This window comes from Elephas maximus, chromosome 11 (genome assembly GCF_024166365.1).
Source record: "Elephas maximus indicus isolate mEleMax1 chromosome 11, mEleMax1 primary haplotype, whole genome shotgun sequence".
In the NCBI taxonomy this organism is placed as follows: domain Eukaryota; kingdom Metazoa; phylum Chordata; class Mammalia; order Proboscidea; family Elephantidae; genus Elephas; species Elephas maximus.
The window spans coordinates 105,311,903-105,338,797 of record NC_064829.1 but is presented as its reverse complement, the minus strand read 5'-3'; the positions used below and the strand labels follow the sequence as shown (position 1 = coordinate 105,338,797).

The following is a 26,895-nucleotide window of genomic DNA, read 5'->3' as shown; positions in this document are numbered from 1 at the left end:
AAAAACACTAACAAAAAGAAAAATGGGTTAAAGACTTCAAAAGGCAGTTAACAGAATAAGTGACAAAAATACATAGAACTATGACCAACCTCATGATTAGTAACGCAGATTATAACAAGGTATCATCTTCATATATTGACAAAGATTACAAGTTTTTATTATAAATAAAACGATCATCAATAATGCAAAGAAATAGATCCTTTTTGTTATACGAGTACACCGTATTGGTATAAAATCTTGGGAGGAAAAGTTGGCAACATCTTCTAAATTTTAAGATGTATTAAAAAAAATAAAAAACCCATTGCCAAGGAGTCGATTCCAACTCATAGCAACCCACAGGACAGAGTACAACTGCTCCATAGGGTTTCCAAGGAGTGCCTGGTGGATTTGAACTGCTGACCTTTTGGTTAGCAGACATAGCTCTTAACCACTACACCACCAGGGTTTCCTTAGAATGTATATAACCCTTGAAATGATTGCATTTCTAGGAATTGATGCTACAAATAATCTCCTAAATATGAAAAGGGAAAATGTACAGTAAAACCTGTGTAAGGTGGGAACCTGTCAGAGAAGGAAAACTAAAATATTTTCCACTAAATAGAGAGCAATAGAAAAGTGGTGGCTGCACCCCATCAGAGGCAGAAAACTTGAGAGACCCGGAAAAACTAGGTGGTCCCGCATAGTTTTTGCTCTTATAGGCTTCACTGTATATGGAGCCCCTGGGTGGTGCAAGCAGTAATCTGATTTCTAATTTGAAGAAAAAAAAAAAATCACTGGCTGATGTTTGGAGAATGGATTTTGAGAGGGAAAAAACTAGAGACGTGGAGAACAATTAAAAGGGTATTGCAGTAGTCTGGGAAAGAGATAGTGGTGGCTTGGACTATGGGGTAGTGGTGGAAATGGAGAAGAGGGGACAGGTTTGAGATATAATCTGGGCATTAAAAACCAAAAACCCATTGCCATCAAGTCTATTCCGACTCATAGCAACCCTATAGGACAGAGTAGAACCATCCCATAGGAAATCCAAGGAGTGGTCGGTGGCTTTCAACTGCCGACCTTTCGGTTAGCAGCTGAGCTCGTATCCACTGTGCCATCAGGGCTCCTTCTTTTTCCTAGGAGCTATTTAGCATGTCTGGTCTGGAGGGGACAAGATGGCTTCACTTATATGCCTGATGCCTTGGCAGGGATGGCTGGGCTCCATCAGCCTTACATGGAGGTTCAGGTCTTCAAGACTGAGTGTTCCAGAAAACAGGAAGCAAAAGCCACTGATTAAGGCTTAAGCCTGGAAGCTGGCACACTGTCACTTGTGCTATCCTCGGTTGGTCAATAAAATTACTAAAATCAGCTCAGATTCAAGGCTGGACTCCACCTCTCAACAGAAGTAGGAAAGAATTTGTAGCCGTCATTCATCTATGACATCCACCTACCTCTCTCCAATCTCATCTCCTACACTCTCCCCCTCACTCATTACATTTCAGTCACACTGGCTTCCTTTCTATTACCATAAAACACAGTCCCATCCCACCTTAGGCCCTTTGCACTGTTCATTCTGCCTCCAGTTCTTTCGAATGCTTGGATCTTTCTCATCCATCAGGTATTCATTCAAATGTCATGTCTGGGAGCAGACATCATTCTTTTTCTTCAAAGCACTCAGCACGTTCTGAAATTAATGTACTTGTCTTTATATTTTCCTGAAATGTAGAAATTCAGATCCATGAGGGCTTAATGGCTGTACCTCAAGTGTTCAGAACGGTGCCTGGCACACAAAAATCTTTTGATTGGTCAGATGTCAATCAGTAGTATCAATTCAAGAGGTTGAATATGATAGGCAGGTACTCCTGATGGCAAAATTACACATAACACTGCACACAACGCTGTGACCATGGGGTTCAAGGCAACATGAGGCTTAAGTGCTTTCAGTGCTCGGAGCATAGCTGGATGCAAGAGAGCTCCTGTGTAGGAATAACCAGATTTTAGTTTCTTCCTATCTTCATACCACCTCATCCTGATGGCTGCCGGTAGGTTGCCTAACCAAGTTGGCATTCTTCATTTTCCTTCTGTATCATACCTAAAAGACACTTGGATTCTGGCTGAGGACTAGCCTGTGGAGCAGTTGCAACTTATCTGGATCCATAACAGTCCCTCAGATATAGGTGTCCCCCCCCGCCGCCCCCACCCCGCAGCATCTGTATCTTAGATTCTCTTTGTCTGGTAGCACCAGGGCAGCCCCAGGTAGCAAAGATGGGCTCGGCCCAGGGCAGTACGCAGGTCTCCTGAGTCACCAGATGGAAAAGTCAGCCTGGAGAGAGCACATCATGGTGCATTGCTCTCTATGAAGCCAGGCGTGTGGGCTCTCTGGTCTGAGGGCCAGAATGCAGAAAGCTCCTTACAGTTATCCAGACGGCCTCATCACCGATGAACCATCAGAAGTGATACTGCCTCCGACAGGCATCTAAATCACAATTCTCACAGTGCATTTGTATACCTTGAATTTGATACTGGGTGCAAGTGAGCAATAGAAAAAAAAAGTTATAGAGATTATATAACATAGATCCTTGGCCATAAAGGGACTATACCACCAGACTAATTTTTTTCTAAGTAGCTTTATTATAAGATTGATATATATACTCTTTAATAAGTACAATGAATATATTACATACCCCAAATCTCATCTGCCAGACAGAAGCAGTTATGATAATGACCTCCTGCGTACATTTTTTTCTTTCATTCTTTGTATATTTAAGTGTGCAGGCACGCACACGCACACACACACACATTAAAAAAAGGGGTCATACTATAAACTTTCTTGGTTTACTAGTTTGTGGGCAATCTTCAATATTACTATAGCCATACCTGAACATTGTTAGTGGTTTTCCCTTGTATACAAGTACCTTATTTAAGTTATTAAATTATTAAGTATCCAATGGACACTTGGAGTATTGTTTTTTGCTATTGTAAAAAAAAGTCCAAGACTCAACCATATTTATTCGTCTTTTCCCACATGTGCAACTATCTCCCAAGTATAAATTACTATACATTTATTGCCACTTCAAAGGTTATACAAACTGAATTTTATACACAAATTCTTTCCAAAACAACTATACCTATTTCACTCTAACCAGTACTGCATAAGAGTATATGTTTCCATATATTCCCACTGATGGTGGATTTGGTTAATCTATTTTACCACTGATAACCTGACAAGTTAAAAATGGCATGTCTCTAAATTTTTATTCTAGTATTTTTAATGTTAAAAAAGGTATGAAATGAAATGGGGTAAAAAATAGTATATTCATGATAGCAATATAATTCCTAGGAAGACACTTAAGAATATACAGAACTTACTTTAGAAAATCTCTAAAAAATATTCCTGAGGGGTTGTAAAAATATGATTCCACTCTTTATGGAAACAGTATTTTCAAAATGGAAAAATATCAACATTTCAAAGATAAAACTTCTTCCCAAATTAACCTATGAATACAATGCAATCCCAACTGACAGTTCTGTTCAACAGGATTTTGTTTTTTAAACGATTAAATAAAATATTCCTGAAGTTTATTACAACCTCTCTGAGAGGGTTACCTCTGAGGTAAAACACAATCACAAAGACGTGATGAAATGTGATAAGAGATGCATTACCCGGAGCTGCCAAGAGGACTTTCCCTACACTTGCTCCAAGCCTTCTAAGTTATGGGCTTCAGTAAATGTTAACACCACCTTCTATGTTTTATAAAAGCTATCTTTAAAAAGAAGAATGCGGCATCAGGATTGGAGGAAGACTCATTAACAACCTGCAATACGCAAAAGACACAACACCTTGCTTGCTGAAAGCAAAGATTTAAAGCACTTACTGATGAAGATCAATAACCACAGCCTTCAGTAGGGATTACACCTCAACATAAAGAAAACAAAAATCCTCACAACTGGACCAATAAAGAACATCATGATAAACGGAGAAAAGATTGAAGTTGTCAAGGATTTCATCTTACTTAGATCCACAATCAACGCCCCTAGAAGCAGCAGTCAAGAAATCAAAAGATGCATTGCATTGGGCAAATCTGCTGCAAAAGACCTCTTTAAAGTGTTAAATAGTAAAGCTGTCACCTTGAAGACTAAGGTGCACCTGTCCCAAGCCATGGCGTTTTCAATCGCCTCATACGCATGTGAAAGCTGGACAATGACTAGGAAACACCGATGAATTGATGCCTTTGTGTTATGCCGTTGGTGAAGAATATTGAATGGACTGCCAGAAAAACAGTAAATCTGTCTTGGAAGAAGTACAGCCAAGATGCTTTTTAGAAGTGAGGAAGGCGAGACTTTGTCTCATGTACTTTGGACATGTTATCAGAAGGGACCTGTCCCAAGAGGATATCATGCTTGGCAAAGGGTCAGCAAAAAAGACGAAGACCCTCTATGAGACTGATTGATACACTGGCTGCCAACAGTGGGCTCAAGCATAGCAACGAGTGAGGACGGCACAGGACCTGGCAGTGTTTCCTTCTATTGGAGGGTCACTATGAGTCAGAACCTAACAAAATCTTTACAAAGGCATACATGAACTTTTTAGCTAAATAACAGACTGTCACATAAAGTATATTACCAATGAGTACTGTGCACCTTTAAAAAAAATCACCTATATGTGACCAAATGGTCAACAATTACTTTAAAGCAGAAGTTGCCCAGTGCTGGTGTTTCCTCATGAGGTGCGAACCTGAGAGGGTATCAGGCTGTGAGGAGATGGAGGCCTTGGTGACTCACAATCAGGAACTTCAATCTAGAGAACCAGGTGGAATGGGAAACCAACAAGATAAAGCCCTCTCTCGCTTCCAAGCACCCCTCCACCAGGAGCCTATGGAGATAAGCCGCCATCTAGAAATTAAAGGAGAAACTGCTAGAAAAGATGACAAGCTGCTGTAATTACTAAAAAATGTATATGTTGATTCCAAAGATCCCGTGTCTCCTATGCAGGCAAAAGATGGTGGAACGCATCAAGAGCCGAGGGAGTTGAGATTGCCGAAAGGCCATCACTTTGATACAATGGGTCTTACAAACATTCCCAAAGAAAAATTTTGATGACAGAGGCATTGACACTTGTCAATAATCATAAACTTTAACCAGATACCTGGACTGCTGAGAAAACAGCACAAGAGTACCATCTAGAACTAAAAGATGTAAATTCCCTTTTCAGATACTGTCCCTTTTGAAGTCAACATCTTTCCTCCTGAAGACAAGAAACAAAGAAAATCAGGAAATTACTTGTCCTAGGTGTACTCTCCACCCCCTTGTCCTATTTGTTTCCACATTTTTAGCATATTAAATTATACAAGTTGCTGAATGTTTAAAGCTCTCTCCTTATGAAAGCATACTATTTTTTGAGCTCTGCTGACTTCTTAGCATTGCTGATTTTTTTTTTAAACTTTAATTTGGTTTAGGCCTATGATTGTACGTATGTCAGCATAAATCTATTAATTTATTATAACAAAAGAATTAATGGGTTATTTTAGGCACTTTGTATCAGCTTTTAAACTGGTCATGTGGCCTCTTGGGGAATGTCCAGAATCCCTCATTAAACAGTTTCACTTTTCAATTTAGGTGGTAAGTGAAAGTAAGAGCTTTCCTAGGTGTTAAGGCCTTTCTTGCTAGAGAAAGGGAGAACTGACAGTAAGGTAGAATAACAGTATTTCCCAAATAAAGGCAGACAGCAGACTGGATAAAAACCAACACAAAATGTTTTTTTAGAACTACTTCAGGAATGGATAAAAAATATTAAGGGGTTCCTTTGTTTTACACTGCTTTTAAGTATGGAATAACTATCTTTCAAATTATAAATAAATAAAGCAAAAAGCAAAAAAAAAAAAAAAAGCAAAGAAGAAAGGGTAAAGGGACAGGGAAACCAGATTAATGGAAGCGAAACATCCAGAAGCAAGTTAATGTAAAATGTTGTGAAAAATGTAACCAAAGTCTCTGAACGATTTGTGTAGTAATTGTTAAATGGGAACCTCAACTTTCACCAAAAACACAATATTGAAAAAAAAAAAAAAGGCTTACGTGATATTGGTCTCAGTAAGGTGACAAATTGTTCCCACATTTGTCCCGTTGACAGGTGTTTTCCCCCCCAAGGAATCCATGCCCATAATCTGCACCTGTGATACATTCTCACTACTCCTTTACAAAGCTCTCAGGCAGGCTCTGAGGAAAGTGACAATTTTTACCAAGGCCATTACCATGCCATCTAAAGATTATTCTGCTGTATAACAGAGTCTTGAAGACTGAAGTTTGTGACTAAAGTGCTTTATTTACCAAACTTTCATCTTCTCTTCCTACACAGATGAGCTAATGACTATGAAAAATTCAGCCTCTTCAGCAGCCCTTCATACACATTACCTTCATAAAGTCTTTCTCCTGGGTTGGCTCTCAAATAAATATAATGTCCTGAGTTCTAACTACAGTCCTCAACTGACACCTACTAATAACGTTTCTCACTTAAAATGCACTCTCTGATGATTTCGCAGACCTGCGCTTCGACTGTAGCTTTTCCCACACTCCTCACACTTATAGGGTCTCTCTCCCGTGTGGACTCTCTGATGGACCTGAAGAGAGGAGCTTTGACTAAAGCCCTTCCCACACTCTTCACACCTATAGGGCTTCTCTCCCGTGTGGACCCTCTGATGGCCGTAAAGATGTGAGATCTGACTGTAGCTCTTCCCACATATATCGCATCTATATGGTTTCTCTCCCGTGTGCACTCTCTCGTGGCTGAGCAGACCCGAGCTGAACCTGAAGCCCTTTCCACACTCCAAACACTTATAGGGTTTCTCTCCTGTGTGTAACCTCTGATGGGTGCGAAGATTTGAGCTGTAACTGAAACCCTTGCCACATTCATCACACGTATAGGGTTTCTTTCCTGTGTGGACTCGCTGATGTGTGTAAAGATTTGAGGTGCACCTAAAGCCCTTGCCACACTCTTCACATTTATAAGGTTTCTCACCGGTGTGGACTCTCTGGTGAGTGAGAAGTACTGAGCTATAACTGAAGCCTTTGCCACACTCAGGACATTTATAGGGTTTCTCTCCTGTGTGGACTCTCTGATGAATGAGGAGGTCAGAGCTGAAAATAAAACCTTTACCACACACATCACATACGTAGGGCCTTTCCCCAGTGTGGACTTTCTTGTGACTGTGAAGGTCTGAGATCCGCCAGAAGCCCTTCCCACACTCGAGGCATGTAAAGGGCTTCTCTCCCGTGTGGACCCTCTGATGGACTTGGAGGTCCCAGCTTCGGCCGAAGCCCTTCCCACACTCACATCTGAAGGGCTTCTCTCCTGCGTGCAGAGAGTCAACGCTTTGCTTGGAGCCCTGACCACACTCAATACTTGCAGATGACAGTCCTCCTAAGGGGATGCTTTGGTGTCTCTCAGGACAGGCACTCTGCCTCACGTATTCCTGATATCCATAGGGTTCCTCTTCCAAGTGCACTCGTGGATGAGTGGGAGAGCTGGAATCATCCCTGAAGCCGTTTCCACCTTCCTCGCTTTTAAAGCCATTCTCGCTAGAGTTACTGTGATAAAGTACTGCCTCATCAACACACTGATTCTGATGCTCGTCGCATTCATAACGTTTCTCTCCTTCAGGTGGGCTCTGATCATCGTGGCAATGTGATATCCAGCTGAAGCCATAATCATCCCAATCACATTTATATACTGTATCTTCTGTGCCGATTTTTTTACAGCTGCCTTGAACATTCCAAGGCTCGTTCACAAGGGCCCAAGATTCCTGAATGGGGACCGGGCTGACAGCTTTCCAGGCTGGAAACCCTTGATTTTCCACGTTGATGGGGCCATTCCCTTGAAGACCGTCCACCACATTCTCAATCTGAAAACCCTGAGTAGATTTGCCTTCCCGCCCTTGACAACGAGAAGCATCCTCCGAAAACTGGATCTCTTTCCCCTGAAGATTTATTCGGTGGTCCTGAGTCCCAGTTAATTCACCAGTCACCTGTTCCCACAGTTTCCAGTAGGAAAGCTCTTTGTGTAAAAGGACTTTTAATTCTTTTTCTTGAATATACTCCATATCCTTTTCATTCTTGTCTCCTGTGGGGTTTAAGACAATTCAGAGATGAGAATAAGTTAAAGACTGGCTCGGGGATTTCAGCCTTAGTTAGGTGTCATAACCGTCAGGAAGAGGCTTCTGTTAACAAGCTTCGAAACTAAAAGCTAATATGAACAAATTACGTCTCATTGTAGAGTTGCTCGGCTAAGGAATTCTGAACAGATTTTTACAGAGAAAATCATTTCTCTAGTCATGATGCTGTTGCTAATAACAAAACAAAACCTACTGCTGTCAAGTCAATTCCGACTCACAGCGACCCTATAGGACAGAGTGGAACCGCCTCATAGGGTTTCCAGGGAGCAGCTGGTGGATTCCAACTGCCGACGTTTTGTTAGCCACCAAGCTCTTAACCACTGGGCCACCGGGGCTCCACTGCTAATAATATGTAACACCATTATGTCGCTACAAATATCACCATACATACATATTTTATATACAGTGAAACCTATGAGAGCTGGAACTTGACGGGACTGCCTTGTTTTTCTGGATCTCGCAAGTTTTCTGCCTTTGACGGGGAGCAGTCACCACTTTTCCACTGCTCTCCATTTAGTGGAAAATATTTGAGTTTTCCTTCTCTAACTATACAGATTCCAGCTTTTACAGAACGATCGATCGTTAACCAAAAGGTTGGCAGTTCGAAGCCACTAGCGACTCTATGGGAGAAACAAAGATAAGGCAGTTTGCTTCCATAGAGATTTACAGCCTTGGAAACCCTTTGGGGTTGCTACAAGTTGGAACCGGCATGACGGCAGCGGGTTTTGGGTTTTATGCCACTGTAGATCTAATATAGGTTCCTGGGTGGCGCAAATGGTTTGCACTTGACTTCTAATGGAAAGGTTGGTGTTCAAATCCACCCAGTGGCACCGCAGAAAAAAGTCCTGGTGATCTGATTTTGTAAAGATTAAAGCCAAGAAAACCCTACGGAGCTCAGCTCTACTCCGTAACACAAAGGGTCACAATGAATCCGAATCAACAGGAAAGCGATGATTTTTTTTTTCATAGATCTAACACTATAACATTGAACAATATTATAACATTTCCTATATACATGTGCTAGGTACTCCCTCCAACGATCACATATTAACTTCATTTAATCCTCAGAATAACCTTGAGATAGGAACCATTATCTTCATTTTACAGCTGAGGAAACCAAGGCACAGAGAGGGTAAGTAACGTAGCTTAGGAAGTCGAGGAGCTGGGCTTTGAAAACAGAAAGTCTGGTTTTAGAGCCCACACTTAGTGCTCTCACTACACTGCCTCCTAGGGGTAACTCCAATTCTGGATATGTGTAAGCTGATCTTGGGGGCAGAAACAAAACACCAAATCCTCCAAAGAGCACGAGCCGTGTCTGTGCCTTCTGTGAGCACATTAAACAGGAATCCAGATGACACTGTTCAGGCACAGAGAAGAAGAACACTCAACTTACACATATTACTCACTGGGAGCTACTGAACTGCCATATTTACCAAATAGTTTCAGGTGATTTTAAGAAAATTGTCCATGTTGTCTGATGTTCTTTATGGGCTATTTGTATGTTGTAGGGCTGAGTTCAGAGGAATCTATTTATAACCAGGGGCTTCTGGGACACCTGAGTTAAGTGAGAAATTCATCAGAGGATTCTCCATATTCTGGAATGGTCTGTCTGCCACTGGTCTGCCTTACACTGCCTGGCCGTCTCTATCAGAGGGAGGGAGGTCCAGAGATCCCTCACTCACCCTGGGTATATCACTCTCTGAAAGAGCACGAAGGGACCATGAGAAGGTGGAGACCGGGAAGTAAAACCCAGCAGGAGAGTCACTTACAACGGCACGGACAGCACCCACAGCCAAGAACAAAATGGGCAACGGGGTATCTGTGCGGCAAGCTCACCTACTCACTGCCTAGCCGGGCTCTCATCTCCGTGGCTCTCACCTGGATGAGCATCCACTGCAGCTTCTCTCTCTGTCACCCAGGCTTCTTTATCTTGCTCCAAACGGGGTATCTTATCAGATTTGAAAGGCTGTTGCCCTGAAAATGCAAGAAGATGCAAGGTTTAGGCTCATTTTCTAGACATAAAAATAATATGAAAATGTAATCCCAAACCCATGATCTTCAAGTCTTTGAAGGACAGACAGGGAAGAGATCCAGGACTGGCCAAATAAAGCGACTTAGAACAGGTCTACTAATAAAGGTTTTAACCTGGGTAGGAGACCAAAACATCCTCTCTAGGGAATAAGAACACTGCAGTAAGTTAAGTTTCAATACCCGGAGACGTTCCCCTTACCCGCAGAGACCAGGTTCCTGAAGCTCTCCAGCATCACATCTCTGTACAGCTTCCTCTGGTCACAGTCCAACAGCTCCAGCTCCTCCGCGGTGAAGACCACAGCCACGTCCTTGAACGTCAATGACTCCTAAAATGTGAAGTCCATTAACATAAATATTCACTAGATGAAAGGTAAATTGGGCATCATTAAGAAAGGTAGACAAGAAAGCAGGAAGTTGATTGGTGTGGGGTCACACCAAGTGTTATTACTGTTTGGTGCCAATAATTTCAAGCCCACCAATTCATCTCCCCTGGCTAGCCAGAGTAAAGCAAGGAACATTCTTTGCTCCGTGTGAGTGAGCACTTCTGAGAGTAATTCCTAGAACTGAAATGGCTGAGTCACAGAGTCTGCACAGGTTACAATTTGACTCTAACTTGGAGACCGCCAACTTTTCCCCCAAGAAGAATGACAACTCACAGTTCTAACAGTGCCTAATTACGAGTGTCCATGCTACACCTACTCCACGTGAGTATTATCACTGCTTCTGCCAGGTCAGAGTTCCTCACCGACCACGCCCTCACCCCACCATCAGCAGCTGACAAATCCTGCTCTTTGCCGCCACCGACCAACCAGTTGCCTTTGAGCCAATTCCGACTCATGGCAACCCAATGCATGCCAGGGAAGAATTGTGCTCCACGGAGTTTTTGACGGCTGATTTTTTGGAAGCAGGTCGCTCTTTCTTCCAAGGTACCTCTGGTGGACTCAAACCTCCAAACCTTTTCATTAACAGGTGAGCATGTTAACAAAAATTGCACCCCCCAAGGGCTCCTTTGCTGCCACAGCCCCCCTTTTCAGAGGCTTTCACATTAGCACTGGACCGAAAGCAACTACTGTGTGTTGGTGCAACCATCTCCCCAGCCAGATAAGACCTCTAAGGCAGCTGTTCAAACCGAAGAGCTTCAAACCACGCTGTGTCATCCCTGGTTATGCAGTAGAGCACAGTTTTTTTAAGCTAACAGCTCCAGTAAGAAAACATGGCAGCTAGGTATTTTGAAATACTGCTATCAAGTATATCATGGTCACATCATCACTGTCACTTGCTTGGATTGTAACATGCTTTCTTGAGGGGACAAGTGTACACGTGGGCTTTCACGATTACTTCACCTGCAGCCTGGAATACCTGTGGCAAGGTTTACACAGTGAGAGTGAATTGTGATTGCACAGGTACGTCACTATTTTTAGACCATGGACACATTTTCAATAAGAAGGAAGGTGAGCTAGCTATACAAAGGTTTACTGCATTAACGCTAACCTATTACTTATTCAAGAAATAGTCAGTGTTACTCCCCAAAAATAAGAGACAAACAAGAAAAACACAACCCTGCCTTTGTCGGTCTTCTGTTAAGATCAAGATCACCCCCAGGTTCAAGGATTCACCAGTAGGACTCACGAGTCTCAGCATACAGCTGTATTCATGGCTGTGATTTATTTCAGCACAAAGATATACAGCAAAATCAGCAAAGGGAAAAGGCACACAGGGTGAAATCCAGAGGAAACCAGGCTCAAGCTTCCAAGAGTTCTCTCCTCTTGCAGTCACATACGACATGCTTTACTTTTCCAGCAACAAATTGTGACAACCCGTGTGAAATGTGGTCTACCAGGAAAGCTCATTAGAGAGTCCGTACCCAGGGTTTGGATTGGGGCCTGAGCACACAGGCACCGTCTGGCCAGCACGCACCAAGATCCCAGACTCCCAGAAGAAAGCAGGTGTTCAGCATAAACTACATTGTTTGCACAGACAGGTCAGGCACAGTGAGCCATGTTTATCAGGGAAAGCTGGGAACCTTCCCCAAATCCAACTCCCAGACACCAGGAAGTACATTCACTAGATTTTTTGAAGGAGAGGAGAAGCTTGCTATTTAAAAATAATGATAATATTAATTAATCAAAATTCTTAGAAATGTACAAAATTACTGCATTTTAAAAAATTGCATACACACACACACACAAAACCTCAAAAGATAAGTAATGATTATTCTTTGAATACTTGTTCTGATTTAGAATAAATTCTTAGAGTGGGAAATTCTGGATCTGAAGTACGCACAACTTCCCAAAAGCGGAAATGAGTTTACTCCCCGTCTGCCTGCGGCTGTGAGGATCCACCCATTTCTCCACACGCTGCCTAACAGCGGACACTGATCTTTCAAATCTTGGGCCATCTGCCAGAAAAAAATCATGTCTCATTACAATCTGCAATGCACTGATTAACAGTGAGGGTGATCATCTTTTATATGATTATTGGTCATTTGTGTTTCTTCCCTTCTCCCTTCCTGAACAAGACGCTCAGGTCTTTATTGACACCCTTCTTTTTAAAGTACCCCAAACCAAAAAATCCAAACTTGTTGCTGTCGAGTTGATCCTGACTCACAACAACCCTACAGGACAGAGTAGAACAGCCCCACAGGGCTTCCAACCCTGTAATCTTTAGGGAAGCAGACTGCCTCATCTTTCTCCCATGGAGAGGCTGGTGGGTTCCAACTGCTGACCATTCACAGTTAGCAGCCCCGCCTTTAATAACAATGCCACCAGGGCTCCCTTTTTGAAAGTAAGAATGTTAAAATGTTGTCATGGATGAAAGCCTCCTGCCCTCCATTATGTTGTGTTTAACTTTGTTCATGGTGTACTTTTTGATAGGGATGAAGACTATTACATTTAGGAATGAATTAAAAAAATGTCCCACGGAGGAGAAAACCCCTGGCAAAGAAGGAGAATCCATTATTTGTAGTCACCTCACTACGTAACTTGGGCCCAAGGCCCTAGATGAGTCTAGTACTGACAGGCGGCACAAAGTGCAAATGGGTAGTTATGGAGTCTGTGGAGTAAAGGGTTAACCCAGCAGCCCTGGATTGCCCAAACCCTGCACATTCCAAGGAAAGGTCTGCCCTTGACCTAGTGCTGGGAGATAACCTGTAAGACCTTGGAATATCCACCCTGGTAAGTATGACTTTGTTTACCTGAGGCCTTCGGCCACGCCAGACAGCTTATGTTAACAATGTGACTTATAGTGACAGTCTGGGGCCACACCAGATAGTCTGCGCTAACAATGTGATTTATGGTGGGGGCCTTGGGCCACACCAGATAGTCTGTGCTAACAATGTGACTTATAGCGGGGGCCTTGGGCCACAATGTATCAGTTTGGCCTCTAGAAGGGCTGGAGGCTGAGTAAGGTAGGCTATGCAGGCAATTAGCCATGACTGACCCCCAGTAAAAACCCCAGACTCCACGGCTCAGGTGAGCTTCCCTGATTGGCAATACTTCATGCACGTTGTTACTATAACTGCTGGGAGATTTAATTCAGCATTGTCCATAAGACTCCCCTTGGAGAGGACAACTGGAAGCTTGAGACTGTTTTCTCCTGGTCTCTGCTCTACGTGACTTTTCCTGTTGCTGATTTTAATCTGTATCCTTTACCGTAATAAACCATATACTCACATACAACAGCTTTGCTGAGTTCTGTGAGTCCTTTTAACGAATCATTGAATCTGAGGGTGGTCTTGGGACCCGTGATAACAGCCATACTGACCTGGGTTCATATCCGGGATTCACCACTCGTTTCTTCATTTCTCAAACAGAACCATACTGCATCTCCCACAGCTGTTCTGTGGGTAAGTGCGATGAGTAACGTGATCTACGCACATGCCACATTTTCATCTCCTCTTTCTTTTATGAAGTTAAGGGAGAGATGTTTACTCTCCGGTGCCCAAAGTGGTATTGCTGGAGAGAAAAGGAAACTTAACGCACCTGAGACTTGGTCTCATCTTCTTGGGAAGGGGCTGAGGCTTCAAAATGAATTGCTGCAGGAAGAGGAAGAAGCCATGAGGAAGTGGTAGTGCCTTCTCTGAGCTCTTAGACCACCCACCTGAACCTTAGCAAAGTGTGCAGCTTTACATGTTGGTTTCCTCCCACTGCAAGAATTCCTTATTCACCCAACTGTTTCCCCACCGGCACCCAGCTTGGATTCTCTCTGACCCCACAGCCTTCGTTAACTCTCACCTCTCTCCTCATGTCTTGAGGTCAAAGTCTCCATGGTCTCCTTTCCTGGGCTTTCTGAACACAGCAGTGCTTTTATTTATTCTCTTCCTGAGGTGGAGAAGCAAAGAGACAAAGTGCTTCTTCATTCTTGAGATTCTCTAAGCTCTGGCAAGGAGCGTCAGATGGATACCTGTGGTCAGAAGTACCTGCCTCCCCCTTCGCCCTTCAGAGGCTGAATGGTTCCTATATGCCGGGATCTGGCTTGAGCCATAAAGGAGCAAGCAAAACGGGCCTCACAGGACTGGAAGGATTTAGAATCCTCCACAGCAACCCTCCAAACGCCTGAACACAGGCTGGGAAGAGGAGTACATGAGTTGCTAAGGCTTCCTTGCTCCCCAGCCGGGACAGTGATGAAGATAATCCTGACTACGAGTGTGATGACTCAGATAAAGAGGATGATCCCTTTGTTTGTGAGCTGTTCTTGCTCCCTTCAAAAAAATAATACTTAGGGGTGGGACCAAGGTCTCCGGGTCCCTGCTGGGGGCTGGTGGCCCCCTGTCCTTATTAGGGTGCAAGAGGGAAAACCAAAAAACCAAACCCGTTGCCATCAAGTAGATTCCGACTCACAGCGACCCTACAGGACAGAGTAGAACTACCCCAAGGACTGCCTGGTGGATTCAAATTGCTGACCTTTTGGTTAGCAGCTGTAGCACTTAACCACTACACCAGCAGGGTTTCCAAGAGGGAGAAGGGGGGGATCTAGGTCTTCATGGGGCCCTTAGATAAAGGTGGCCAAATGACGATAATCCCAGGCCCCCACAGGGGTAAACGCAAGCTGGTGGCACTGGGGGATTTTGGGGACCAGGGATCATGGTTCCCACTGCTGAATGCACTATAAGGATCGACATTCTGGCCTCTTGTGGCCTGGAATACCACTGTCCCCTGAAAAGGTGTGCCCCTACAACAAAGAACTGGAGCCATAGCTGTGGAAGGCGTCCACTCCGCCAGCCTCCTGAATTGTCCAAAGCCTGCTGGGTTACTCAACAAAAGCAGAACAGCACTCCAGGTAGAAAAGACAACTTGACCCTATTGGTTCAGGCAGGAATGTTAAGGACCACCCGGTTGCAGTGTGACAGCCCAGCACAAATGCCTGTAAAAAAGGCCTCAGGAGCCTGGAGGCTGACAACAGACTACCACGGATTGAATGCCAGGTGCCACTCTTGGCCCCTGCAGTACCTGCTATCACCGCCGTCACCGAGGTGGTGGCAGCCTGCACGGGAGATTAATACACCGTTACTGACCTGTCTGATGCCTCCTTTTACGTCCCTTTGCAGGTCGAAGATCAGGGCCAATTTGTGTTCACGTGGAATGGCCTGACCAGTTAACACAGTTGCCATCAAGGTGACTCTAACCCACGGCAGCCCCACGTGTGTCAGAGTACAACTGTGCTTCCTAGGGTTTTCAATGGCTGATTTTTTGGAAGTAGACTGCCAAGGCTTTCTTCCGAGGCACCTCTGGGTGGGCTCAAACTTCCAACCTTTTGGTTAGCAGCCAAGTGCATTCACCATCTGCACCACCCAGGCTCCAAGAGCACAACTTCACTGCACTTCTGCTGCAGGAACAGTCAACCCCCCGGCAACACGCCACCAATGTGAGGGGCTACACTTGCAACAAGCCCAACTACTCCCGAGGAGACCTGTCCTCCCCTGCATGGATGGCATCCTCATTGCAGGCCCTGCCCAAAGTACACCAGGAACCAGAGATGTATCCGTGGTCAGATTTTTAAAAACTGCTGTCCTTGGTAGTTCCTACCAATAAGAAAGAGGCTCAATGGCTGGTAGGCCTGTTTACTACTGGAGATGACATACATCAGGGCATTCTTCTGGCTCCTCTAGTTAAGCTTACTCGTAAGATAAAACCAAAAACCCATTGGCTTCGAGTCGATTCCAACTCATAGCAACCCTACAGGACAGAGTAGAGCTGCCCCACAGAGTTTCCAAGGAGCATTTGGCGAATTTAAACTGCCGACCTCTTGGTTGGCAGCCGTAGCACTTAACTCACAAGATAGCCACCTTTAAATGGAGCCCCCAACAACAGCAGGCTCTAGAGGTCATTCAACACACAATCGTTTGGGTTCTGCCACTGGGGCCAATGAAGCCTGCCAGCCCCGTGGACCTACAGGTCTCGATGACACCTATCAACGCAAACTGGAGTCTATAAGAGCAAAGAACTGCCACTGGGGTGCGCTGGCCCCTCAGGTTTTGGACACGCAGACTAACTGATGATGTAGCCACTAGGTACACCCCTTTCACGCGGTAGCTTTTACCCTGTTGTTGGGCCTTAGCGGAAACAGAGCATTTAACCACTAAAGCACCCTGTATGACTTTAAGACCAGAACCTTTCGTCCTCACATGGGGACTCACTAACCCTACTAAAATAGGGCAGGTTCAGCAGGGCTCCACTGTTACATGAAAATGGTACATCCAAGATCAAGTCAATGCAGAAAAGGCATGTGATAAAATTCAACACCGTTTCCTGATAAAAAGTCTTAGAAAAATCGGAATAAAAGAGAAATTCCTCAATATAATTAAAGGCATATATGCAAAACCAACAGCCAACATTATTCTCAATGGAGAAAGACTGACAGCCTTCCCTTTGAAAACAGGAACGAGAAAAGATGTCCGTTATCACCACTCTTACTCAATATTGTACTGGAAGTCCTAGTCAGAGCAATAAGGCAAGAAAGAGAAATAAAGCGTATCCAAATCGGAAAGAAAGAAGTAAAGCTATTTCTATTCGCAGATGACATGATCCTATGCATAGAAAATCCCAAAGATTCCATAAGAAAACTTCTGGATGTAATAGAGGAATTCAGCAACATTGCAGGGTACAAGATCCACATACAAAAATCAGTTGGGTTCCTTTACAATCACAGGAAGAAATCCGAAAAAGAAATCAAGAAAACTATACCATTTACAAGAACCCCCAAAATGATAAAATACCTACGAATAAACCTAACCGGGGATGTAAAGGACTTATACAATGAAAACTGTAAAACTATACTTTTTATAGAACTATAAAACTATAGCTTTTATAGAACTATAAAACTACAGTTTTTATAGAGCTGTAAAACTATAGTATTTTATATAACATTGTTGTTGTTGTTGCCATCAAGTCTGCTCTGACTTAATAGCAACCCCATATGACAGAGTAGAACTGCCCAGTGTTTTCTAGGCTGTAATCTTTACGGGAGCAGATTGCCAGGTCTTTTCTTCTGTGGAGTCGCTGGTGGGTATAAACTGCCAATCTACTGGTTAGCAACTAAGTGCTTAACTGCTGCGCCACTAGGACTCCTTAACACTATGACAAAGGGTTAAAAGAGACCCACATAAAAGGAAGAACACTGCATGCTCATAGATTGGAAGACTTAACGTGAAAACGTCAATTCTACCCAAAGCAATCTATAGGTACAGCACAAACCCCAATCAGATGCAAGCCAAATCACAACACTCTTTGCTGAAATGGAAAAACTAATCACCAACTTTATATTGAAAGGAACGAGGCCTCAAATAGCCAAAGCAATATTAAAGAACAACAAAGGAGGCGGCCTCACACTCCTGAATCTTATAACACAATATACAGCTACCGCAATCAAAACGGCCTGGTACTGGCTGAATAATAGACACACAGACCAGTGGAACGGAATCGAGAACCCAGAGATAAATCTATCCCTCTGTGAACAGCTGATTTTCAACCAGGTGTCAGAATCCATTCAATGGGGAAGCAACAGTCTCTTATAACAAACGGTGCTGGCAAAATTAGATATCCACTGGCAGAAAAATGAAACAGAACCCATATCTCACACCCTACACAGAAACTAACTCAAAATGGATCAAGGACCTAAATTTTAAAGCTAAAGCTATAAAGTTCTTAGAAGGTAACATAGGGACAAAATGATGGGACCTAATTTGTTGTAAAAATAGATTATCAAACACAACGCAAATACACAAACAGCAAAAGACAAATTAGATAACTGGGACCTCTTAAAATTAAATACTTATGCTCATCAGAAGACTTTATCAAAAGAGTAAAATGACTACCTACACGCTGGGAAGAAATCTTCAGGAACAACAAATCCGATAGGGCTCTAATCTCGAAAATATACAGAAAACTCCAACAACTCAACAACAAAAAAACAAACAACCCAATTTAAAAACAGGCAAAGGACATGCACAGACATTTCACCAGAGAAGACATTCAAGCGGCCAACAAACACAAGAAAGATGTTCTAGAGCACTGGCCATTAGAGAGGAGCAAATCAAAACTACAGTGAGACACCACCTCACCCCTGTTAGGATGGCACTGATAAAAATGCAAAAAACAAACAGAAAACAACAAATGCTGGAGAGGATGTGGGGAGATTGGAACCCTTATCCATTGCTGGTGGGATTGTAAAATGATACAACCACTATGGAAAACAGTAAGGTGCTTCCTCGAAAAACTAGATATAGAGCTACCTTATGATCAAGCATTCTACTCCTAGATATAACAGCACCCCTAGGGATTTGATAAGCATGATACGAACAGACTTATGCACACCTATGTTCACTGCAGCACTCTTCACAAAGGCAAAAAGATGGAAATAATCTAAGTGCCCGTCAATGTACGAATGGCTAAACAAAATGTGGTACATACATACAGTGGAATACTATGCAGCCATAAAGAATAATCATGAGTAGTCATAACATCTTAAAATGTGAATGAATCTAGAGGGCATTATGCTGAGTGAAATAAGTCAATCACAAAAAGACAAATATTTTATGATCTCACTTTTATAACAAGATAAGAATAGGTATATTTAAAGAGACTAACATTGGCAGTTACCGTGGGTCGGGGAACATCACTGTCTAGATAGTAGACACTTGTTATTTTTGGTGATGGGAAACACAGAAATGAATATGGGTGAAGTGTGCACAGGCTGATGAAGGCAAAAGACATACTAACATGTAAACAATAAAAAAGGATCCTTTAGTAATTGCTATGGCATATATGTTGCAACAAGGGCAACAACAACCAAAAAGTGTGTGTATGAGTATATATATGTATATATGCATAATTGTGTATAGGTTTGCACAAATGAGTATACACGTGGCTATATATAGGTATACGAAGATGTATATACATATTTGTATGTGTATACATGTATATATATTCATATATATAATAAAGCACATGGGAGCACACTTACAGATACAATTTAGAAACAAACACCTCACGGGATTGCTTCTCTGGGTTTGAAGGCTTAGGATCATAGTCTCATGGTACAACTCGGTCAATTGGCATTAAGTTTTGAAAGTTCATAAAGTTTATATTCTCCATCCTAGTCTGGTGAGTAGTGCCTAGGGCCTTAAAAGCTTGTGAGTGGCCATTTAAGATACAACTATTAGTCTCCACACATCCAGAACAAAAGAGATAGAAGGAAACCCAAGACAGAGAGAAGAAACTAGCACAGGACTATCTACATGAACGAATCATGGCCTCATCTGCCCTGACAATATTCTTTAAAACTTGAACTGAACTATCCCTAGGTCACCTTTTATCTGTGTAACGGACTGGCTCACAAAAGAATACCACCTATGAGTACTGTGCTCCTTTGAAACCAAAAGGTCAATAACTATTTAAAAAAAATAAAAGATGAGAAGAGGGTAGGGAAGCTAGAGTACTGGAAACAGAACATCCAGAACGGAAATAATGAGAATGTTCATGCATTGTGAAGAACACAACCAATGTCACTGAACAATTTGTGCAGAAACTGGTGAATAAGAACCCAATCTGCTGTGTATGCTTTCACAGAAAACACAGTATTAACTAAAAAAAAAAAAAGAGCAAGTCAACCGGCTCCATAAGCCAGTTGGAGGGGGCTGAAAGGCCTGCAGGGGGAGCTCCTGCCCCTCCCTTGACTAAGTGGGGGTCATGGTTTAAAAATGTTCCAGCTGAGAGGATGGCTTGGCTCATAAGGGAATCCACAGAGCTCAAAGGCGATGGAGGCCACTGGGCTGCTGCGGCCATCCACCCTGAAGACGGCCACCTTCTGACGGAGCCTGGATGAGGCCTTTCTGCCCAGCGGGCCAAACTCCATGCAGTGGCGATGGCTGTGCAGTCCCCTCTAACAGCAGCTTCCTGCTACATATTTACAGACTCAAGAGCTACTGCTAACAGACTAGCCACATGGTCCACTGATGAGCAGGTCAATGACTGGACTATTAAAGGCTCCTCTGTGTGGGAAAAAAGACTATGGTAGTAGCTTGAGAGCTCGAAAAGAGATCTATTTCTCAATCATGTTGATGCAGTGGCAAAGGACCCTTTAAAACAGGCCATGAATAAATGTCCCACAACAACCAAACATATGCCCAACGAGTTGCAATGACTGCCCAATGGGTCCACCACAAAACAGGACATGAAATCCTACCTCAGACGCAAGAATGGGCCAGATCATGAGGTCTCTCTCTCTCTAAAAAGTAGAAGCCAAAGACTCAGCAGCCATGTGAATTCTGTCAGCAAGGAGCCCAGTCCATGTAACATAGAGAGCCGAGTCATATCAGCTGGGGATTAGACCTGACACAACTGTGTCATATTGACCACAATAGATTGCCAGTCCCTAGTCTTAGGCTCTGGTAGTGTCTCGCCACTGTAGACATGTACTCCAGCTATGGAGCAATCCCATGCATCATGCAGACACTGCGAGCACCACTGCAGCTTTTAAAAAACATCTCTATCATGTGTTTACATGTCCAGCTGGGCTCCAGTCAGATCAAGGTACCTCATTTACAACATAAGCAACTCAACAGTAGGGACACTCCATGGCATAAGGTGGACTTTCCATGCCCCCTACCACCCTGAAGCATTGGAATGGACAACTCAAGCAACAACTACGCAAAGGCCATCAAAAACAACTCAGAAGGTGGTACACTCATCTTGTCAAAAACCATCGGAACATTAAACACTGCACTGCACTGCAGTGGAAGTGAAATGTGCCACTACAATGTTGTGCTGGACACTACTAAGCTTGGAGTTGGTGAAGGACCAGGTAGTCACCTCATTAGGCTACTCCTGCAGAATCTCAGTCTCAGTACACCCAACTACTCTCTTTTTTCCTGCAGGAATGTGCTCCCTGGGGGTGGTTTGGTGTGTGCACCACAGGGGTTCCACTGCAGGCGTCCCCAAGTCCAACCCAGAGGCAATGGTATCTGTGGGTGCCTCCCTCCTATGGTACTCCAGAGGAATGGGGGTGGGGCAACAGACCACAGAGGCACTAGGGTTCCTCTGCTCCAACTCCTCCATGTAAGTGGGAGACATGATAGGCTATGTCCATTTTGTTAAGGATGGGACCTGCCTTCCCAGACTGGATGATCAGGGCCAAAAGGCCTGTGTCAAACAAGAGGAGCAATGGGTCCCCGCAGAAGTTGTAGCCTTGGGACTCGGACAAATAACCTGGGTGGCCATATCTGGGCAACCGTCACCTCAAGTCATTGGGCAAGAATATGTTCACCCCTGGGAGGTAAGGGGAAGGGAATGTTAATAACATCATCTCTTTCTCTCCCTAGAATACCTCACAGGGATGAGAAAGCCCCGCACCCCTGGGCTCCAACAATATAGGCTTTTACTAAAGCTACCAACCAAACCAACTGCTCACTCTGTGAGCATTTGAATCAAGATGACAGGCCATTGCTCCATGTCACTTCAGCCTGTCTGTCAATATGGTAGACAACACCGACCTATTGGATGTTATGACCTAGTGTCTCGAGGATATCACTCTGCGGACACACACGGTTGACTCCACTGGATGTGGGAAAGGTCTTTTGAAGCACAAGCGCTAGCTGTGGTGAGTGCCCCAAATTTAGAGAATTTCTTCCTTTGTACTGAAAACATGAATGCACGAGCTGTACTTGGGAGAAGTTCCCAATGACTACTGTAACCAAGTAACATGGTTTGATTCTGGAATGGTATTTTTGAGCCTGAGTCTAACAACACTGTGGGCAAAGACACCATCGCAAGACATGATAAAAGTGTCCAATGTACAATAAAGGGTGCCTACAGATGGCAGAGTCCCTGGGCAACTCCAACAGTTAAGCCCTTGGCTGCTATTCGGACACCTGGCGGTTCGAACCCGCCCAGAGATGCCTTGGAAGAAAGGTCAAAGTCATAACAATTCTATGAAGCACAGTTCTACTCTGAGACACACAGGGCCTCAGTTGGGATGGGCTCAACGGTAACTGTAGGTACTAGATATAGCTGATACACTGGGGAAACTCGTAGGCACAATACAAACCCTTCCCCCCCTCCAAAAAACAAACATGATGTGGTCAAATTGATTCTACTCATAATGAGCCTATGTATTACAGAGTAGAGCTGCTCCACAGGGTTTTCTTGGCTGTAATGTCAATGATAGGAGCCCTGGTAATGCAGTTGTTAAGTGCTCAGCTGCAAAGCTAACCTCAGCAGTCGAACCCACCAGCCATTCACTGGAGAAAGATGCCAGTCTGCTTCTGTAAAGACTACAGACTTGGAAACTCTATGAGGCAGTTCCACTCTGTCCTGTAGGGTCACTATGAGTCAGAATCTACTTGATGGGAGATTTTTTGGCGGGGGGGGGGGGGGGGGAGGGTTCATCCTAATGGAAGCAGATCACCAAGCCCTTCTTCCGCAGTACCTCTGAGTGGGTTCAAACTGCCAAAGTTTAGGTTAGTGGTTGAGTGCAAATAACTGGCGTATAAAAATCCAGGAGTTTCCCTGTTAAGACTAGAATCCAAAACAGTCGCATGGTGGACCTTAGATCTCAATTAACTTGGCCTGGTAATGGCACCACCCTGTTCAGGTGCAGACTTCCAGGAGGAGGGCCTCTTGTACCACCTGCACCAGAATGTGTACCACCTGCATGTGACTGGATGAGACTTTTCTGAATACATGGGGGTTGGTGGTGTACTCATGCCCAAGTGACTAAAAAGAGAGATAGAAATACTCGTTTGTCACCTAGTTGGTGAGTTAAGGTGACTACACTAACCCTGGCATTAAGGAGAGCTGGGCTCTTCATTGTATGTGAAATCATTTGTATAAGGGCGTTTCCCTGCAACGGTGGGGACAATGCAGCTTGGGGTATGTTGTCCCTAATGTCACCGAGGGAAAAGACATAACATCCTCCAAAATGCCCAATCTGGGCTCTTTTGCATGTTGTAACTGTTTTACAACAGAAAATCTTCTGCAATGTACTAGTGCCTTCCATCAGGCAGTATGTAGCCTGATCCCTGAAATCAGGGCAGATAAACTGGAAAGGGCTATATACATGGCACGTCCAGTACTACTGAAAAGGGATTTAGTTCTACACTTGAGTCCTTGGGACTGCTCCAATGCACAGTGGATGGCATAGTAGCTGTTATGGATTGAACTGTATCCCCCAATAAATGTGTCAACTTGGCTAGGCCATGATTCCCAGTATTGTGTGACTGTCCACAATTTTGTCATCTGATATGATTTTCCTATGTGTAATAAATCCAATCTCAGTGATGTTAATGGCGTGGGATTAGCGACAGTTAATAAAGCAGGACTCAACCTACAAGATTAAGTTTGTGTCTTAAGTCAATCTTTTTTGAGATATAAAAGAGGGAACTGAGCAGAGACAGAGGACCTCACACAACCAAGAAGGCAATGCTGGGACCAGAGCATGCCCTTTGGACCTGAGGTTCCTGCACTGAGAAGATCCTAGACCAGGGGAAGATTGATGACAAGGGCCTTCCTCCAGAGCCAACAGAGAGAGAAAGCCATCCCCTGGAGCTGGAGCCCTGAATTCAGACCTCTAGCCTACTAGGCTGTGAGAGAATAAACTTGTTTGTTAAAGCCATCCGCTTGTGGTATTTCCATCATAGCAGCACTAGATAACTAAGACAGCATCCATTGCCCTCCAAAATCACAGAGTGCTGGACACTGTGATGGTGCCTGTGCTATGCTAAGAGACAAATGTTTTTACATAAATGAATCAGGACATAAGTAACACAGATGACATAGAAAATACAGTTCAAGTCCTCCACAAGATCTGAAAAGTGCAGCCCTTTGACCTGTTCATCCGGTTTGGGTTAGGCAATGGGTGGGGCAGCTGGTTTCAATCTGTTCTCCAAGCAGGTCTGATCATCCTGCTGGGATAATTTTATTAGTTGCCATCCACGAATGTTGCTGATTTTAGAAAAACGGTGTACAAAAGTGACACCTATCAGCTGTGCACTGTGCTACAGACATTTAGCCCAATGTCCGAAATGGACAATGGACATACCAAGAATGCTAGTTTCATTGCTTCTCTGTCTGTTGAGGTCCCAGAAGAAGTTAAGGGGGAGGCTGAAAGACTATGGAAGGGGGCAGTATGAGCGCAGCCTGCTGTCTTTCCCTGTGACCCACAAATAAACCTTGCACTGAGGACCAGATGTGTTGGTCTGGCTTCATGGACAGGATGAAAGTGTGGGCTGGCTCCCTTTTCTGGAGCGTCTTGACCTAACACACACACTAGGGCAGCTGGTGGGCTATGGGCACATCCCTCCCCTCTTGCCCTGAGCACATGTCAACATTCCCAGCAACTGTTTTGCTGAGTGTGTGGCATCTGGCCAACCGAGCTTCTATGTCTGCTTCTGATGGGGAGGGAATGGGGGCCCTTCTCTTGCAACAGAAGGAGGATGTGCGTAGACTGTCTCCCTGAGTTGGCTGTGGAGTGAGACCCACTGGCCATGGGGAACCAACGCCCACTACTGAAGCTGACCTTGGTCTCTTTTGTCTATGTGAGTAAAGTGGTGTTCCACCCAGTGCCTGTCTGAGTTGTGTTTTTATTGGCAACACTGACCCTTGCAAGGCATGAAATGGGTTCACATCTAGTGTTGCTGCTACTGGTGGCAGGCACTGTTATGTCCTTTGTGATTCTCCATGTGGTGGGACTCATCCCCTGGAGGTGGTAACAAGTGTCACTTCCTCAATAAATACACTCAATAAAAACGCTGGGGAATTCCTTAACCTTCACCAAAAAAACGAAACCCGTTGCCGTCAAGTAGATTCTGACTCATAGTGACCCTACAGGACAGAGCAGAACTGCCCCATAGGGTTTTCAAGGAGCAGCTGGTGAATTCGAACTGCTGACCTTTTGGTAAGCAGCCGAGTTCTTGGCCACTGCACCACCAGGGCCCCTCCTCAGCCTTAGAAGAAATCTATTTCTGGGGGAAGGCAGCTGTGGCTAAATGGCCAGGATGGGCATTTGAGAGAAAAGCAGGGGAAAAATAATGATGTCAGGAAAGCTGACCTCTATGTGGGAAAAGAGCTGGCATTCTATAAGAAAAACAAAATAACAAAACAAAACAAACAAAAAACCAAAGTGCTACTCACCTGTAACTCTAATAGAAAGAAAGAGTCCAGAAGTTATTCCTTCTCGTTCAATGCAGATCTCCCGGGGAAAGGCACCATCCCAAGAAGGCAAAGGAGCCACATGAAAGAAAAATGAACCATGAGATAACATGATTTTATCACAATTCTCAACATGCCACTGGAGGAAAACTTTGAGCACCAAACAACAATAAAAAAACCAAACCCACTGCAGTCTAGTGGATTCTGACTCATAGCAACACCCTAGGACAGAGAACTGCCCCATAGGGTTTCCAAGGAGCACCTGGTGGATTCAAACTGCCGACTTCTTGGTTAGCAGCCACGTTCTTAACCACTACACCACCAGGGCTCCTTTGAGCACCAGTGGGATGTAATCTACCCTTTCCTAAAAAAGTAAAAAAGGGATCAAGAGTCCAGGCTGAGGCCTCTCTCCCGACATGACTCAGAGATGGGCCCACGCCTTGCTACTTGGGGCCTTGTCCACAGCCTGCCCTCACTGTAGCTTCCAGGACACAGTGAGACTCAGAATACAATCTCGAAATTTGAGTTCAGAGCTCTTACATGCTGTGTGATACCGAGAGTGGAATTCAACCTGTGTGTGCCTCAGACACTAAAAAAAAAACCAGAGCCAGTAACCATACATCAAAATGACTCTTACGACTTGTACACAGCTTAATCATTCTCAAAGGACTACACACATAACGTGAGGAATCAACTTCTGCAGCTCTTTATAGAAATGACTTCAGACAAAACTTTGAAATTAGTATAGAAGTGGGTGGGCCTCTGCCCTGAAGGAATTAAAATTATCATCAATCCGCGACTGCCCGGAATTGAGTCTCCCAAGCTGCGAGATGTGCGTCTCAAAGACGGTGCTGCCGGCCCCGAACGGTTCTTTCCAAGCCTGGGGGTGTCGGGGGCAGCCGGCCCCAAAACCAAGGCTGCCCGGCGCGAGCCCAACTCCCCCGTCCACCCCGGGACGATCGGAGTCCTTCTCAAGGTCTTCCTTCGCCAGGCCGATCTCCTCAAAATCCCCTGCCTCAGACCATCCGCCCCATGACGTCCGCGGTCCCTTCCCCCCCGAAGTCTTAGACAGCCCGCCCCTG

At 44.3% G+C, this 26,895-nt stretch overlaps 1 protein-coding gene and 1 pseudogene across 1 annotated transcript; one reads left to right on the top strand and one right to left on the bottom strand.

Moving 5' to 3' along the window:
- LOC126086262 (NADH dehydrogenase [ubiquinone] 1 alpha subcomplex assembly factor 4-like) overlaps positions 1-5,265 on the top strand; it is a 13,583-nt pseudogene extending 8,318 nt beyond the window's left edge.
- On the bottom strand, positions 2,585-26,895 carry LOC126085417 (zinc finger protein 229-like). The gene is made up of 6 exons (XM_049900780.1): positions 25,796-26,895; positions 14,405-14,491; positions 14,153-14,205; positions 10,372-10,498; positions 10,020-10,115; positions 2,585-8,089 (listed from the first exon to the last, which is right to left on the bottom strand). The coding sequence occupies exons 2-6, from the start codon at positions 14,436-14,438 to the stop codon at positions 6,480-6,482; spliced, it is 1,920 nt and encodes a 639-aa protein (XP_049756737.1). The 5' UTR covers positions 14,439-14,491; positions 25,796-26,895; the 3' UTR covers positions 2,585-6,479.

Excerpts from the sequence above, each read along its gene's own strand:
- LOC126085417 (XM_049900780.1), bottom strand. The coding sequence starts at position 14,438 with ATGGAGACTTTGACCTCAAGACATGAGGAGAGAG. Across the intron at positions 14,206-14,404 it reads CTCAAGACATGAGGAGAGAG|CAATTCATTTTGAAGCCTCA; the intron begins GTGAGAGTTAAC and ends CTCTTCCTGCAG. Across the intron at positions 10,499-14,152 it reads AAGATGAGACCAAGTCTCAG|GAGTCATTGACGTTCAAGGA; the intron begins GTGCGTTAAGTT and ends TTCACATTTTAG.